This window comes from Callospermophilus lateralis, chromosome 3, assembly GCF_048772815.1.
Source record: "Callospermophilus lateralis isolate mCalLat2 chromosome 3, mCalLat2.hap1, whole genome shotgun sequence".
Classification (NCBI taxonomy): domain Eukaryota; kingdom Metazoa; phylum Chordata; class Mammalia; order Rodentia; family Sciuridae; genus Callospermophilus; species Callospermophilus lateralis.
The window spans coordinates 46,989,503-47,006,836 of NC_135307.1; the positions used below are offsets into that span (position 1 = coordinate 46,989,503).

A 17,334-nucleotide genomic window follows, 5' to 3' on the forward strand; every position below is an offset into this window, starting at 1 on the left:
TGAAATTCTAATTACCTTTCAAGGAACAGCTGCCCATGAAGTCCCTATAAAGCATTCTACAGGTACTCATTTAGATATGATTCTTTTATATGCATAATTCATTTCACATTTAACATGATTCACTTTTACTATACCATTAACTCCCTTACTCTTCTGTGGTTATTCAAAATACCACACATATTCAAATGGTTGCTCAGATTCATCATTGTTAGATTTTCAAAGATAGAGACAAGAATAGATGGTTATTTTTCTTAAATACACTTAGTAAGAAATGACAATTTGTAGGAAGTGGCTTACAGTGGCTTTATAATCTTCTTGCCTCTAGAAGGTCCCAAGAACAATTGATGGAAAAGGGAAGATGACTGGGAACCATTAAGCTACTGACTTAAAAGAATTTAGACAATGACAACAAATTTGGGTAACATAACACATCTTTTATCCTAGCTATTCTCTGTTATGTTTGAATGGAGAGGGAAAACGTAATAGTTGCTAAGTGACTTCCTTGAATTTATGTGATATAAAACGCCAACAGTAAATTTCCTTTTCTTTCATTCATTCATTTTTCATTTGTTTTCCAACATCTAACTTTATCATTTTCTAATTTACTCATTTTTAATAGACTACAGACCCAAATACAAAATCTAAACTATCATCAAGATCATTCAAGGGGCTGGGGATGTGGCTCAAGCGGTAGCACGCTCGCCTGGCATGTGTGCGGCCGGGGTTTGATCCTCAGCACCACATACAACAAAGATGTTGTGTCTGCCGAGAACTAAAAAATAAATACTAAAAAATCCTCTCTCTCTCTCTCTCTCTCTCTCTTTAAAAAAAAAAAAAAAAAAAGGATGGGGAGTTGGTAGAGTTGGTAGAGTACTTGCCTCACATTCACAAGGCCCTGGGCTCAATCCCCAGCCACCACAGGGGAAAAAAAGGCGGGGGTGGGGGGAATCATTCAATAGTTTCAATTTCTGTTCAATTCACTCTTTTTTTTAAAGTTTTTTTTTAATATAACTTTATTTTTTTAATTTATTTTTTTATGTGGAACTCAGGATCGAACCCAGTACCTCATTGGTACTAGGCAGGCACTCTACCACAGCTACAACCCAAGCCCTCAATTCACTCTTTTTTTTTTAAAGAGAGAGGTGAGAGAGAGAGAGAGAGAGAGAGAGAGAGAGAGAGAGAGAGAGAAAGAAAGAGAGAGAGAATTTTTAATATTTATTTTTTAGTTTTCGGCGGACACAACATCTTTATTTGTATGTGGTGCTGAGGATCGAACCCCGGCCGCACGTATACCAGGCGAGCGCCGCTACTGCTTGAGCCACATCCCCAGCCCCTCAATTCACTCTTTAAGAACAAATTCTACTTGATTTTGAGTGGTTACTTTTCTGTGTGTATGTGTATAGTTTTGGGAATTGAACCCGATGCCTGAGTATGTTAAGCAAGCACTTTCCCACTGAACTCCAAGCCCTCTGGTTTAATTTTATTAACTTTAGGTTTGCAATTAAAATTCCAAATTATGCTTCAAATTCTTCCATAAACTCTGTAATTCAAGTGCATTTTTTCATATAATCTTCAAACAATATTTGAGGTGTTTTTACTTTAATTTTATAGGCAAGTAAATTGAAGATCAGAGTATTTAAGTAAATAATATAGCTGAGTTCAGAATCCAATCTCCTGAGTTTCTCTTCTATATCCCTCTGCTTCCAATTTATTTAGTACTCATGTCTTCTTGAGGATTAAAATTACTATCTTCTTGAGGATTAAAGAAGGCTATTGCAATGATTAAGTCAAGTTAATACATGTAAAATGCTTGGACCCTGCCACTATAAGGGGTCGAAAATATTAACTATTATTACCAATATACAACTACTGCCATCTATAAAAATGCTCACTGCTAAAAATTTCCCAAAGAAGAAATGGAACTGTATCTGAAAAGTACTTTGTATTCTCACGAAGAAGTCTAATATTTAGTAATTATTAAGGAATTTGGGGAGTGTAGCTCAGTAGAAAGGCTCTGGGTTCAATTCCCTGCACTTATTAAAAAAAAAAAAAGGGGGGGGGGGTTGTGGCTCAATGGTAGAGTGTTTGCATAGCATGCGTGAGGCACTGGGTTCAATCCCCAGCACTACATACAAATAAACAAATAAAATAAAGGTACTGTGTCCATCTACAACTAAAAAGAATTTAAAAGAAAAAAGTGAACAGTTCCTGAGAATCATAATATTCAAGTATGAGAACATAACTAAATTCTAAAATTCCTATATAATGAATATTTAAACGGGTTCAAAATTTTCACTATTTTAAAATCCTAAAGTGATCACGTACACTTATCTATTTACTTTCTCAGAATAAATACTGAGAAATGGAAATGCAGGTTTCAAAAGATATGTGCACATTTTAAATTTTGATACTTAACCTGCCCTTCAATTTATATTCCCTTAGTGTGTTGGTTTCCACATATTTTGACTACTTTTAAAATCTTTTCCAAGTTTTATATTTACAACAGTCCATAAACTAAGGAAATTATCTCTTAAAACACATTGCAAATGTTTTTGGTTTGCTGTTTGTCTTCCAACTCTGCTAATGATGGGTTTTAGTTTTAAAATGTACAATGTTTCACATAGACATATTTCTCAAAATTTCCTTGATGATTTATAGCTATCACATAAATGTTAAGAGTAGTCTTCTTCCCCAACCAATATTATTAAATACTTGCCTATTTTTTTCCTTCTAGTCCTTTAAGGTTTTTCCATTTTCTAGTGAAGAATCTGAACCACTCAGAATTTATCTGTTATAAAAGTAGTAATCAACATGTTTTTAGAAGAGCATTGTTTTTTCCTAATCTTTGTCTAAAATCTATTTTACATTATTGGTCACATGAGTTCCTTCTGTAACAAGCAGAACAAACATCCTTATTAAATTTAACATTCTTTTTAAATGTAACTGTTCTTGACTGTATTAGTAAGATGTGCAAAAAACCTTTCTTAAAGAAAAATATAAAAACTTTAATTTATAAACTTTGTAGACCCTAAGTAAATAAATATAAACTGGTTTAGAAAAGGAAGATTGGATAACTTACAGATGTTAATTTAAATCTATAGATTCATTTTGTAACCCAACTATATCATTCATGGAATTTAATTAGCTGATTTTCAAATTTATATGGAAAGCTAAAAGGCCAAAAAAGACAAGAGAGAAGGGCTGGGATTGTGGCTCAGCAGTAGAGCGCGTGGCAGGACCCGGGTTCGATCCTCAGGACCACATAAAAATAAAGTCATTGTGTTGTGTTCATCTACACCTAAAAAAATAAATATTAAAAAAAAAGACAAAAGAGGGCTCGCTTAACATGTGAGAGGCGTTGGGTTCGATCCACAGCACCACATAAAAATAAATAAAGGTACTGTGTCCAACTTAAAAAAAAAAAAAAAGGCAAGCAACTGGGATTGATGTCAACAAATTATAGCCACAAATTTGGTAGCTTAAGAAAATATTAAAAACTTACCCTTTGGGCTAGGGATGAAACTTAGGAAGAACATCTACCTAGAATGCATGAGACCTTAGTTCTATCCCCAATACTACACACACAAACAAACCAAACCAACAAAAATCCTCATTTTCTCAAAGACCAGAGTCTGGAATCCGTATGACTGGGCTCAAATCCAGACACTAGAAGAATCACACTTCCTCTGGAAGCGAGTGAAGAATCTGTTATTCACCTCTTCCAACTTCTGGGAGCTGTTGGCATTACTTGGCTAGTGTAATGTACTTGTAACTCCAATCTTCCAGAAGAGCATAATTTTAAATCTTTTTCTGTTCTGTCTTCACAGAGTACCTTCTCCTGGCTGTCTTATTTACAGGCCAGTTCATTTTGTTAAATTGTGGAGGCAAGGGTGGGTAGAGAATAAGAGTGGTATAATTTAGAGCTAACATGTTGAGCTCATCAGGATATAAGTTTTTTAAAAATTTGGTGTCATGTTAAGTGGTGATAAAAATTTCTTTCAACAGTGGGGGAGATTATCTAATATCTGCCATAAAACCATACACATTTTTCAATTAATGTCCTGTTTTTATTTGCTTATTTTTTAATTCTACAGACTTAGTTACTGAATCAATTTTTTTTTAAACACGGATTCTTAAAGACAACTCAAAGGTTTCTTTCAGATCAGAATACTGATTTAAAATATTTTTTCTACTAGGTTGCTTACAGTTGCTCACCAAACAACAATTTTGCTTTCCTTACACCAAGTATATTCATTCATGAACTGAATAGTATTCACTGAGCACCTAGTTATACAGCCAGGCACCATGCTGAGTCTAGAGACAGAAAGATAAAAAAGACATACTTCTGCCCTCAGGAAGATTATAAATTATAAGCATGCAAATAAATAATTATGTTGCAACAAAAGAATTAAATTACTAGAGGCAAATATTCACAGTGTATAATAAATTCCTACATCTACCTGATAGGGAAGGCTTCATCAAAGTTGTGTATAGAATTTTCCCTGAGATTTCAAAAAAACATAAGTTTTCAGATATAAGGTTAATGTGAAGACAGTCTGGAACAGTAAATAAATATCACTAACAAAGACACAGGCATCATGGAAAGTGATTTCTGGTTTAACATTTAAGTGTAAAGTACCAGAGAAGGATAACAAGGGATTGAAGAAGATAATGTGGTAGAAAAGATGATGTTAGGACACTGATCTAAGATGTAAGTAGCATATTCAAGTGGACATGCTGGTCTAGAATTTAAGTGACAAATCAGAATTTTTAAAAAGGGCAGGGTGGGAGACAGGGGAGATTATCACTAAATAAATAAGCAGTTGAAGCCAAGGCAGTTTACCCAAGGATAATATATAGAGTAAGAAGAAAAGAGAACTTATGGACAGAACACTGAAAAACACCAACATTGAAAGGAGGATTTATTTGGGTTTCTTAAGAAAAGTCTGCAAAAGGGAAATTGCTTGAATGTAATCGTAGTGAGGTTATTAAATTTAAGAATATCAAATACGGGCACAGTGGCAGATGCCCATAATCCCAATGGTTTAGGAGGCTGAAGCACTAAGCAATTTAGTGACACCCTATCTCAAAAATAAAAAGGGCTATAGATGTAGCTTAGTGGTATCGTGCCCCTGGGTTCAATCTCCTGTACTAAAACAACAACAACAAAAAACACAAATACGGACAGGCTGGGGCTATACTTCAAAGGTAGAGCACCTGCCAAGTATGTGTCCTGGATTCAACCTCCAGAAAAAAGAAAGGAAGGAAGGAAGGAAATATATCAAATATACCTAGCTACTCAGACGGTTCAGGCAGGAGCCTGATAGCAAGTTCTAGGCCAGTCTAGGCAATTTAGTGAGGCTGTCTCAAAGTTAAAAAAAAAAAAAAAAAAAAAAAAAAATTAAAGGACTGGGAATGCATGCACAAGGCCCTGGGCTCAATCTCCAGTATTGCAGAGGCACACAAGATATCAAATACAATGAACATAGGAAATTAAAAGGGTCATTTCATTATCCATTAAGACTTTAATGGATAAAATGGACATTTAAGATGGTCACAAGAGAGAAAGATAAGCTAGTTCTCAAACTCCTTTACAGAATGATCAAAGATTGAGAAATAAGAGCAGTAACAATCTGAAGGACAGTTGATCAAGTAACATATACACTAAAGATGGGGGATTTTCGGATGAGTCCAGTGGCAACAGAAGCACAATACTAACAATATTACAATAGCAGGAATGCAGACTTCTTCAGCAATGGGAGGGTATACTCCCAAGGATACAAGGAAATCTGTGTCTTCAGGAGAGAATTAGAATTCAGATAAGGCAATATACAACCTATGTGTTTCATTTTAACATAAAACAATGTGCTAAGTGTTTATAGGGGAAAAGGTATACATTTGCAACAGTGTCATCTACAAGTCAGTTCTATGATAACATCTGGTAGAACTTTTATTAGAGTTAAGTACTACTATATTGCTTTGTTTAAAATATGAGTCAACTATAATACTTAGTTGAGAAGATAGGCTAAGATCAGATAATTGTCTTCAATGCAAGCTAAGGATTTTGTACTTTGCTCAATATGTGCTTCAGATAAGACTGTGGAAGCATTGTTTAAGACAGATTGGAAAGGGCAAAAGACCCTCATAGGAAAACTGATTAGTATGATTAGTAAACTGCTGTGAAAGATCAAGCAAGAAATGAAACTTTTTTTGGGGGGGGGGGAGCGGGGGGTTGCCAGGGATTGAACCCAGGGGTATTTAATCCCTTTTAATTTTTTATTTTGAGACTGCATCTCCGAGGTTGCTTAGGGCCTTGCTAAATTTCTGAGGGTAGAATTTAGGATCTCCTGACTTAGCCTTCCGAAGTTGCTGGGACTACACGCATGTTCCACTATACCCACCTAAAAATTTAAGGAAAAAAATGAACATATTAAATATTATAAGACCAAAGAAGTGCAGAACTTGGCTGGGGAGATTTGAAAGATCCAAATGTTCCAACATCAATTTTTCTTTTTCTACCACACTGTCTTTAACCAGGAAGATGATGATGCCATTTGCCAAAATAGACAAAATAATCACCCATCTTTCTATTTTCTCCAAGATCTACTTGTATACCATGGATATTTCAGTAAGAAGAGACTTTAGAACTAACATACGAACACATATACATGACACACAAATTGTGACTGATATGAATCAAGAAAAAAATGTTTCAATCAAAACAAAGAAGGATGCTTTCTTTTCTAAGAAACATAATGTATTTCTCTTTTCACCTTAGCTGACAGGAAATCTAAGAACCAAATTCAATGCCTTTTAGTTGTAATCAGCTCATCTCTGGAACCTGATAATGTTTCTTTCTTTGAACAGTGGCTACTCAGTTCTTGTTTATCATTAATTGTTCACTCCATATTTTATTTAGTTCAATGAGCCAAGTATAATTCTTTAGGTGCAATAAAATCCTTAATAGATGAAATGTTAATGCAAAACTGACTTATAGTATTTGAAACAGTTTGTTCTAGTAAGCAGATTAATTGGTAATGTTGTTTATAACAATAATCTGCACAGTAAATCATTTCTTCATAAATACATAAGTATGAAGTAATTCAATGAAGCAAAAATAATTTTTCAAATTAGTAAGTTTCAAGTTAAAGAATAAATATCAAAGACAAAAACAAAAAAAAGCATGTAAAGGATCAATGTCATACATAGGATTACTTACTAAAACTGCTTATCAAACTTTTAAAAATAGAAAAGGATATACCAAATTAGCTTATTTTTATAAGCAGGTTATAGTTCAAACATTCCCAAATACAAGCATGAATATATTCAGACTGAGAAAGACAGATATTTTTCACTAATTTATGATAACAAATTTCTACTCTAAATACAAAAAAGTAAAAAATGGGAACCAAGTGGCTGTGTATAAGCCAATTTTAGTCTCATTCACTTAAGAGAACCTTTTATTATTACCATCTGATGTCCAGTGTGTTGAAAACTGCTGTTTCTTGGTTTTTCCTTTGTTTTTCAGAAAAAGACATGGATATCAGGTGAGCAGAGTGATGACTCAGAGGTGACAAATAAACAAGGTGTGCCCTATGACCACTCCAGCTTACTGCCTTAAGAGAGTTTCCAAACCATGGTGAAAGAAAAGGGAATCTAGGTGGAGTCAATGGATTCCATGAGTTGAGGAAATGGAGCTGAGCATTCAGGAAGACCAAGGCAATGAGAGTTCACAGGACAGAGCACCGAAGAGGAGACTGGTTACACTCAGTGAAAACCAAGAAACTGAAGAGGATCCCCTTCAAGTATGATCACAGTATACCTGTAAGGAATCTAAGACAAAGAAAGAACCATGTAAAAGATTTATAGGTAACAGTACCAAGTGCTCACACAGGAACAGGAACAGTGCCTGTTTCCAAGAACTGGGCTTCAAAACAAAACAAAACCTCCTAATGTGTGTGGTGATAGATAAGATGCTTAAGAAGGTACTCATATCATAGCAGACAATTATTAATCTTTAGATAGATCCACCCAACAAATAAGAAAAGCAAGACCCAAAATTATCAAATTATTTCCAAATAATCTAACTGCACCCTAAAAAATGGATCAAAAATATATAGTAATACAAAAATACCCAGAAGGGGGGGGGGGGGTTATAATTGACAATTAGGTCTCCAATGATTACCAGGAATACAAAGATATAATAAAACAACCAGCATGAGAATAATCAACTGAAACTAATCTAGAACTGAAGCAGATCTTAAAATTAGCAGAGAAATGTGTTAGATCATTTTAATACCTATTCCATATATTCAAAAGTTAAGAGGACATATAATAGGTGACATTTTTTAAAAACTTCCTCAAAACTGAATGTGGTACTGCACACTTGTAATCCCAGCACTTGGGATGTTGAGGCAAGAGGATCATTTGAGGCCACAAATTTGTGACCAATCTGGGCAACATAATACTGAGTAAAAAAACCTGTCTCAAAAAATTAAAAAATTATGAGATGAAAAATTAACTAGATGGGATTAATGGCAGATTTTATGTATGACAGGAAAAAAAATGAGTGAATTTAAAACATCAATAAAAAAGCAGATTAATTCAAGAAAATAATAAAAATAAAAAAGAATTCAAAAAGAATATCAGTGAACTATGACACTTTCCAATACACTACTTTCCCTTTCCTGTGATGCTGGGGATCCATGCGAGGCAAGTGCTTTTATCACTGAACAACAACTCCAGTCCCTAATACTTTTTTTTTTTTTTTTTGTAGATGGACACAATACCTTCATTTTATTTATTTATTTTTATGTGGTGCTGAGTATCAAACCCAGTGGCTCACATGTGCTAGTTAAGCACTCTACTATTGAGCTACAACCCCAATCCCCCCTAATATTTTTAATATGCTAATTTAATACTAATATTTTCCAATATACTAATAAACAAAGTTCTAAAAAGAAAGGGAGATATAAGTGAAAAAATGATGGCCAGGCAGAGAGTAGTGGCACATGCCTGTAATCCCAGCACCTCAGGAGGCTGAGGCAGAAGGATCAAAGTCAGTCTCAGCAAAAGTAAGGCACTAAGCAACTAAGTGAGATCCTACCTCTAAATAAAGTACAAAACAGGGATGGGGATGTAGTTCAGTGGTCGAAGTGCCCATAAATTCAATCTCTCCCTCCCCCCCAAAAAAAAGATGGCCAAAATTTTTCCAAACTTGTTGAGAACTATTTATAAGCTGAAAAAAACAAAATGTTAAGATAATGAAAAGACAACTCAAACTGGGAAAAAAAAAACTTTGCAAATTACTGATCTGATAAAACATTTGTATACAGGGGCTGTTCAATGGTAAAGCATTTGTCTAAAGTGCCTAGAACTTCCAAATTCCGAATAATCCAAAAAGCTTAATGACCCTCAAGCCAAGAAATATGAAGAAAACTAACCAAATTATATCATAAACGAATTGCTCAAAACCAGTGATGAAGAGAAAATCTTAAAAGCATCCAGATGAAAAAAATAATGCTACATAGAATAAGATACAGATGATTGATAGAAGACTTCTTATCAGAAACAATTCGAACAAAAAGACAGTGGAATAAACTCTTTAAAACACAAAGGAAAAAAATCATCAACCTAGAATTCTAGACAAAGCAAATATATCTTTCAATAAAGAAGGCAAAGACATTTTCAAACAAACAAAAATATAAAGAGTCCATCACCAACAATCACTGCAGAAGAAATGTTAAAGTCTTTCTAGAACGAACAAAATTATACTGAACAGAATATATATCTATGTAAGGGAATGCAGAGGAAAATGAATATGGGAATGAAAAGAAAAATAAATGTTGCACTAAATGGGTAAATATATAAGACTTTTTAATCATTTAAAAATCTTTAAAAGATAGCTACTTATTTAAGTAAACTGTATGACAACTAAAGTTTAAAGGCTCCAGAAAGAAATGGAAGTAAGGTTCTTTTTTTTTTTTGTAGTTATAAATGGACAAAATGTCTTTATTTTATTTATTTTTGTGTGGTGCTGAGGATTGAACCCAGTGCCTCACGCATGCTAGGCAAGCTCTCTGCCACTGAGCTACAGCCCCAGCCCAAAGATTTTATATTCTATGAGGAGTGCTATATTATCACTTAAGGATATAGACTCTTATTGGTTAAAATACATAACTATAAATCACAAAGCCAATCATAGAATAATAAAAGGTTAGATCTGGTAAACTAACAAAAGAGATTAATCATGAAATTTACTCAACTAATCCAAAAGAAAGAGGAGAGGGGGAGAAAAAAGAGAAGTGGGGAGAGTGGAACTAAAACAGATAAGCCAAATAGAAAACAAATAACAAGATGACAGACTCAACCTTAGCCATATCAATAATCACATTAAATATACTTATCCAAGCCTCTCAATTAAAAGGCAGATTATTAGATTATAAAAAGACAACCACATGCTATCAATAAGAAACCCACTTTAAATATAAAGACTCAAATGGGTTAAAAAGATGGGGATGTATACATACACTCACACACACACACACACACACACACACACACACACACAGCAATACTATTCAAATGAAAGCAAAAGCATCCATATAATATCAAAGTACAATTTAGGGATAAAGAAACCATTTCAAGCCAGCCATGGTGGTGGTGCCTGTCTGTTAGCCCTGCTACTCAACAGGCTAAGGCAGAAGGAGTGCAAATTCCAAACCAGCCTGGGCAACTTAGTGAGACCTGTTTCACAATGTTAGAAAAACAAATAAATAAATAAACTGGGGATGTAACTCAGTAGTAAGTGCCCTAGGTTCAATCCCCAGCATTGGGGAGAAAATTGATGGATCACAGACCTAAATAAACTGAAAAACTATAAAATTTTTAGAAGAAAGCATGAAAGAAAATCCTTGTGATCTTGGGTTAGGCAAAGATATTAAATAACATTATCAAAAAACACAAACAAAAAACATAAAAAGGTGATATGTGAACTTAACCCAAATTGAGCTTTTCTACTCCTCCAATGAAAATGTTAAAAGAGAATGATGTAAGTCACAATAAACAGCTTATTTATAAGCTGGAAAAAAACCCAAAATGTTAAGAGAATGAAAAGACATCTCAAACTGGGAAAAAAAAAATCTTTGCAAATTACTGATCTGATAAAACATTTGTATACAGGGGCTGCTCAATGGTAAAGCATTTGTCTAAAGTGCCTAGAACTTCCAAATTGAATAAGAAAGGAAACTCAATTTACAAACAGGTAAATGAGGGGCTGGGGTTGTGGCTCAGTGGTAGAACCCTTGCCTAGGATGCATGAGGCACTGGGTTCAATTCCCAACATCACATAAAAAAACTGAATAAACAGGGCTGGGGATGTGGCTCAAGCCGTAGCACGCTCACCTGGCATGCGTGCGGCCTGGGTTCAATCCTCAGCACCACATACAAACAAAGATGTTGTGTCCGCCGAAAACTAAAGAATAAATATTAAAATTCTCTCTCTCTTTAAAAAAAAAAATACTTAGAAAAAAAAAACTAAATAAACAAAATAAAAGCACTGTATCCATCTACAACTAAATATGTATATAATACTATATATGTGTGTGTGTGTGTGTGTGTATATATATCTTAATGAAAAGATATTCAGCATTGGGGCTGGGGTTGTAGCTCAGTTGTAGAGCGCTTGCCTTGCCTAAGTGAGGCAATGGTTCGATCCTCAGCACCACATAAAAATAAACAAAACAAAGATATTTTTAAAATGTGTTGTCTGATTTAATATTAAAAAAAGATATTCAGCATTATTAGACATCAGAAAATATTAATTATAACCATTATAAAGACTAAAATTAAGAAAACTGCCCATACAGAATAGTGTTGGTGCATATACAGAGGAACTGGTACTCTCATCACTGCTGTTGAGAACATAAAATGATGAAAAACAATTTGGCAGTTCCTTAAAAATTACATAAATTCCTACCATATGACCCAGTCATTCCACTCCTTGGTATTTATCCATGAGAAAATAAAGTATGTGTCTACACAACAAGTATACTTCATAGCAACTCTATTTATAACATCCCCAATCAACAGGTGAATGGAAAAACCTGTGGTACACCCATATAATGATGAATAAATATTACGGCAGTAAAAAGCATTGACTGTTGACATACCACACCACAATATAGATTATTTTCAAATAATGAGGCTGAGTAAAAGAAACCAAACAAAAAATGATTATACTGAGCCAGGCATAGTGGCATATGCCTGTAACTCCAGTGACTTGGGAGGCTGAGGCAGCCTCAGTAATTTAGAGAGGCCCCAACCAACTTTGTGAGACCCTATCTCAAAATAAAAAATAAAAAAGGACTGGGGACGTGACTCCATGATTAAGCACCACCACCCCCCCCCCAAAAAATATTGTACTGTATAATTCTATTTATATAAAATTCTAGAAAACACAAACTTTTCTAGAGTAACCATAAATTAGTTGTTGCTGAGAGTGGGATGCAAGTCGGGTGGAAAGAAAGGAATAAAAGGGACATGAGGAAATTTGGGGAGATTATAAATATATTATCTTGTTTACCTGGCTATGTTTATGTTTTTTCTTTCTTTCTTTAATGAGGTGCTGGGGATAGAACCTAAGGCTTTGTACATGCCTGGCAGGCATATGTTTACCATTTAGCTATAGGCCAGTCATTGGCTGTTTATCTTGATTGTCCAGATAACTTTAATCTCACCTGCTATGATGATTTCCTAAAATGTATAAGTGTCACTGTACAAACTCTAAATATGTGCAGTTTTACTATATCAGATTATATATCAAGCTGTTAGAAACATATAACTAGTCTGGGGTTGTGGTTCAGTGGTAGAATGCTCACCTAGCATGTGCAAGGCCCTGAATTCATTCCTCACCTCCACAAAAAAATAAATAAATAAAATAAAGGTATTGTGTCCAACTACAACTAAAAATAAATAAATATTTTTTTAATAAGAAACAACGACCTAACAATTTATTTTTAGCCAAATAAGAACTTATCTTTTTATTTTTAAATAAAGAGAACTGAACTGTTGGCTTGCTATTTTAAAATAGAAGCAAATTAACTTTTAGTCAATATACCCTATAAGCCAAGCATTTTAGTCACTTTACAATTGCTAATTTACTATTATTATCTTAAGGATATTTGTTATGAAATAGGAGGAAGAATAGTAAAAAGGATACCACAAAGCTTCAGAACCAGACAAGGCTTTTTTTTTTTTTTTTTTTTAAGAAAACCCTGACTTCTAGTTCCTACAAATTAAAGATATATTTTCAACAATAAACAGCAGATTTAAATCTAAATTCTTCAGAATCAAGTTATATGCATTCAACTGAAATTATCCCATGGTAGGAGCATAAGCCAGGAAAAAGGTTTTCACAAGACATTTAAATTATGACTATGTTCTCATTTATTTGGATGTACTGAACTCCTACAAACACCCTAAGTGAATGCAGTTTTGTTTGGTCCAACATAGTTCAGATAGGACCTAACAAAAGTAAGAAGACTGTAGAACTGGTAATGCACAATTACTTTGTAAAATAGTTTCCTTATTGTGATTACCTTATTTAAAACCCTATTTACCAGGCTGGGGTTGTAGCTCAGTGGCACAGAGCTCGCCTAGCAGGTGTGAGGCGCTGGGTTCAATCCTTAGCACCACATAAAAATAAACAAATAAAGGCATTCTGTCCATACACAACTACAAAAACATTTTTTCAAAATATTTAAAAAATAAAAATAAAACCCTACTTAGAACCAGCAATACTGTGTGTATAAATCTGCATGTCTGCAGGCCAGGTGTGGACACCAACACTCTCCTGGGAGAAGAGAAGGAACTGGATGTGGAAAAGTTCAGGAGGCAAAAACAAATAAAACTTGGCTAACGAAATGATGGAGACTAAAGTTAGTCCAGGTGAGAAACCCAATCAGAAAGCATAGTTCCCAGCACCAGAGCAAAGCCATTATGGTAAGGAAGCTCGCTCACTCAGGGAAGGAAATTCTCACTTTTTCCTTAAGATCATTTAGTGAAATAACATTCAATAATAGAGAATACAATAGGTTTTCCTTTTTAAAAATTTTATAATCAACTGAATTTAGAAATATTAAAATTACTTTTAAGAAAAAAAAAAAGTATTTCCAAAAAGGATTTAAAGTGCCTCTTCCATCTGTAAAATCAGACACCTAATTGGCACACTTCTAAGACATTGTTCATCTTTTGTCATCCTATTCTCTCCCACTTGATTTATTAACCTATTTCAAATAAAATAATTGTAACCATTTAAAAATACACAACAGTTTTATTTGATTAATATATTAAAACCAATTACAGAATTTGGAGGTCCATCTTGTACTCTTGTGTTTTAACAAGTATCATAGTCTCAGCATTATAGACATTTAGGAGTCAAGTATTGTTGTGAAGGATTATCCTGTGCATTGTAAAATGTTTAGCAACATCTAGTACACAAGATGCCAAGAGCACCTTCCCCAGGTTGTGAAAAAGTATCTACAGACATTGTGAATTGTTTCCTATTGGGCAAAATGTCCCTACTTGAGAACTAATATTCTAAAACTTCTGGAGTATATAGTCTCTACGGACTTCCTCCACTCACAGTGCAAGAAATCTGAAAGCAGAATGTTTACCATTTGAAAGTTCCTAAGGATATTATAAATGTAAATGTTCATATACATGAATATGGATATATATTTATATGTGTGTATATACACACTCCAGTACACTCTCCACTTTAAAAAGTCCATAATTACTAAAAAGCAAAAGGTTTTTTTTCTTTTTAAAAATTATTTTCAAACTGAAGAAGCTAGGACCTACAAAATATCTGACACATGTGATCATGTCTCCCAGATTGGGGGAAAAAATCCTCTATGCCAAAGAGGTATAAATAAACCATTCCTTAATTATTCTATAACTAAAGAACTATAGCAGTCAATTTAGGAAATCTCAATACTCTACTGGAACTCAACTTTACCACTTTGCATTTACGAAACCTACAGCTTGTCCCAAGTAGGAATCAAGTTCCAGTAAGCATCTAATTTCAAAATGCCAGTATCTGTAATACATCTTCTATGTTTACACATACACTTTCTCTGTTACATTCTTATCCAAATCTTTTATTGAATTACTTAACTCTCAAGTAGAATGAAAACAAAAGGATCACAATCTCTACCATATTTAGAAGATTGACATTTTCTTGAAAAGGAGACTTATTTTGGCACTGCTAAACTAGATTGAACCGTTTTCTTTCTATTCCACAGGAATAAATAACAATTTACTTGTGACAAAGATTAGTTGTCATAAATGTAGTAAAAAATAAGGTGGAGACATAAAATCTGGACTCCAGTTGTGATTCAAACTTCTAGCAGCTTAGATGACCACTTGTCTCAAATCAGCTTTCCCGCTTGTGAAAAATAAATGATAATATCTATACCTCTAGAGTTATTGCAAAGATTATGATAATTTTTGTGAAATCACTTTGAAAACTGTAAAGCACCATACAAATGTTCGGTATTATTGGTAGTATCCAGGTAGTATGAGTAAACAATAGAGAAACATACACCTTATATAAATGACTTATTTATATCACTCAATAAAGGTCACTTTCCAAAACAAAACTCACCAGGTAGACCAAATGAAGATAGATACCCAAATGAACTAAAATTCAGGCATCTAAGTCCTAAACTCAGTCGTCGTTAATTCTATAAATCAACGCAGGCAAAATAACTTTCCTTTTTACCTCAAATTTCTTCATCCGAAAAAACCCAAGTACTGAACCAGAGGTTTCATAAGCATTATTACAGCCCTCATCGGCCTTCTAACTGAACAAATATCCAAAAGATTCATTTAACATTATATCCAAAACTCAAGAGCAAACTGTTGAGGGCAAATGACTTAGGTAAGAAAATTTTAAGTAAAAAGAAAATTCTATACAAATCTCAACAAGCAAAGGAGTCAATAAACTACCTTGCTTTCTGTAACTAATAATAGTTTTCCCTTTAAACGACAGTAAGGATGAACAAGGTGCACTAACAGAAGGGCGGGGCTCTTCCCCACAAGCTTTTGGGAACCACCCACTTCCCAAAGAAGTATAACTGCTTCCTCCTGCCATCAGCCAAGAAACTTGAAAGATTAAGGACTGCATTGTCTGAGACAGGGTTTTGTTTTTCTTTTCATTTGGGTGGGGATGGCAGTAGTCAGTCATCTGGCAAACATAGCCACTAAAGCACAATGATCCACAACACAAGTCTCCCTAAAGTCTTAAAGATCTAAGTTTTTAGAGCAATACTAATTTTTAAAAATGAGTTCAGACTATTAACCCAAATTGGATAGGTCTGTGTTAAAGGTAATTAAGCGTTTGCGGAGTGCCAAGTTTTCCGGTCCCCAAATTATCCGTCCTCCGCGTCTCTGCAGAGGCGACGCTTAGCCCTCCACTCCCGCACGGCGCCAGGTCTCGAGGGAGAGTCCTCAAGGCCCCCAAGGGGAAGGCCGGGCCACCCAGGCCTCGGCGCCGCCACCCCTCGCTCCTCACCGATGACGATGCGCAGGTGCTTGAGGCGGGTCAATGCGTCCTTCTTGGTGTCCAGCACCTTCTGGGTGGACTTCTTCACGTCCCCGTGCGGCTTCTTGGAGAACATCCTGCCACTGCCGTCTCCACAGCCGGCTCCGGCCCCCTCCCGGCCCAGTCCCGGCCGCAGAAAGTGGAGGGAGTGGGCGGGGAAGAGCCTAGCCCAAGTAGCTCATTCACTCCCCAGCCTTGCGGGCCCCAGTAGAGACGACTCCTTCCTGGTGGAGGCCAGGGCCGTCACTTCCACCCGCCTCGCGCTGCGGCTCCGGGGCACCTTCGGCTCCGGCTCCAATATGGCGGATTCCCTCTCCGGGCCCTGCACCGAACGAGGGAGACCCGGGCTGGCTCCCCGCCGCCGCCGCCGCCGCCGCCTGCCTCCAGCGGCCGCCGCGCACCGCCACAGGCCCGGCCCCTGCCCGGGACCCAATGCCACGGAGGTGGAGCTCTCGGCGGCAGTTCCACAACTCCTCTCTCCCTGAGGCCCCCTTTAGGTTAAAGCTTCTTTCGCAGCTTAGACCCTGCAAAAGCCAAAACGGAGGCAGTAGTGTAGTGATGGGGTTTCACGACTCTGCCGTCGGTGGCGAACGGTCCCCCTGGCAACCACTTTCTGACATCAAGGGCTCTTGACGTCACGCCAGCGTGAGATCATCCCTGGCACCTTGGTTTCCTGTGTAAGCAGCCAAGCCAGGGAGGAGCCCAAGAAAGTCAGTGAAGGTAGTTTT

At 35.8% G+C, this 17,334-nt stretch overlaps 1 protein-coding gene across 6 annotated transcripts in view; it reads right to left on the reverse strand.

Annotated features, from left to right (window-relative positions):
- The window catches only part of Ralgapa1 (Ral GTPase activating protein catalytic subunit alpha 1), a 236,119-nt gene extending 219,160 nt beyond the window's left edge, over positions 1-16,959 (reverse strand). For all 6 annotated transcript variants that reach the window (XM_076850209.2, XM_076850208.2, XM_076850206.2 and 3 more), the window contains exon 1: positions 16,577-16,959. In XM_076850209.2, coding sequence (XP_076706324.1) covers positions 16,577-16,682 — 106 coding nt within the window. In that variant the 5' untranslated portion in view covers positions 16,683-16,959. The remainder of the gene's footprint in view (positions 1-16,576) is intronic.
- Between the last annotated feature and the right edge of the window lie 375 nt (positions 16,960-17,334).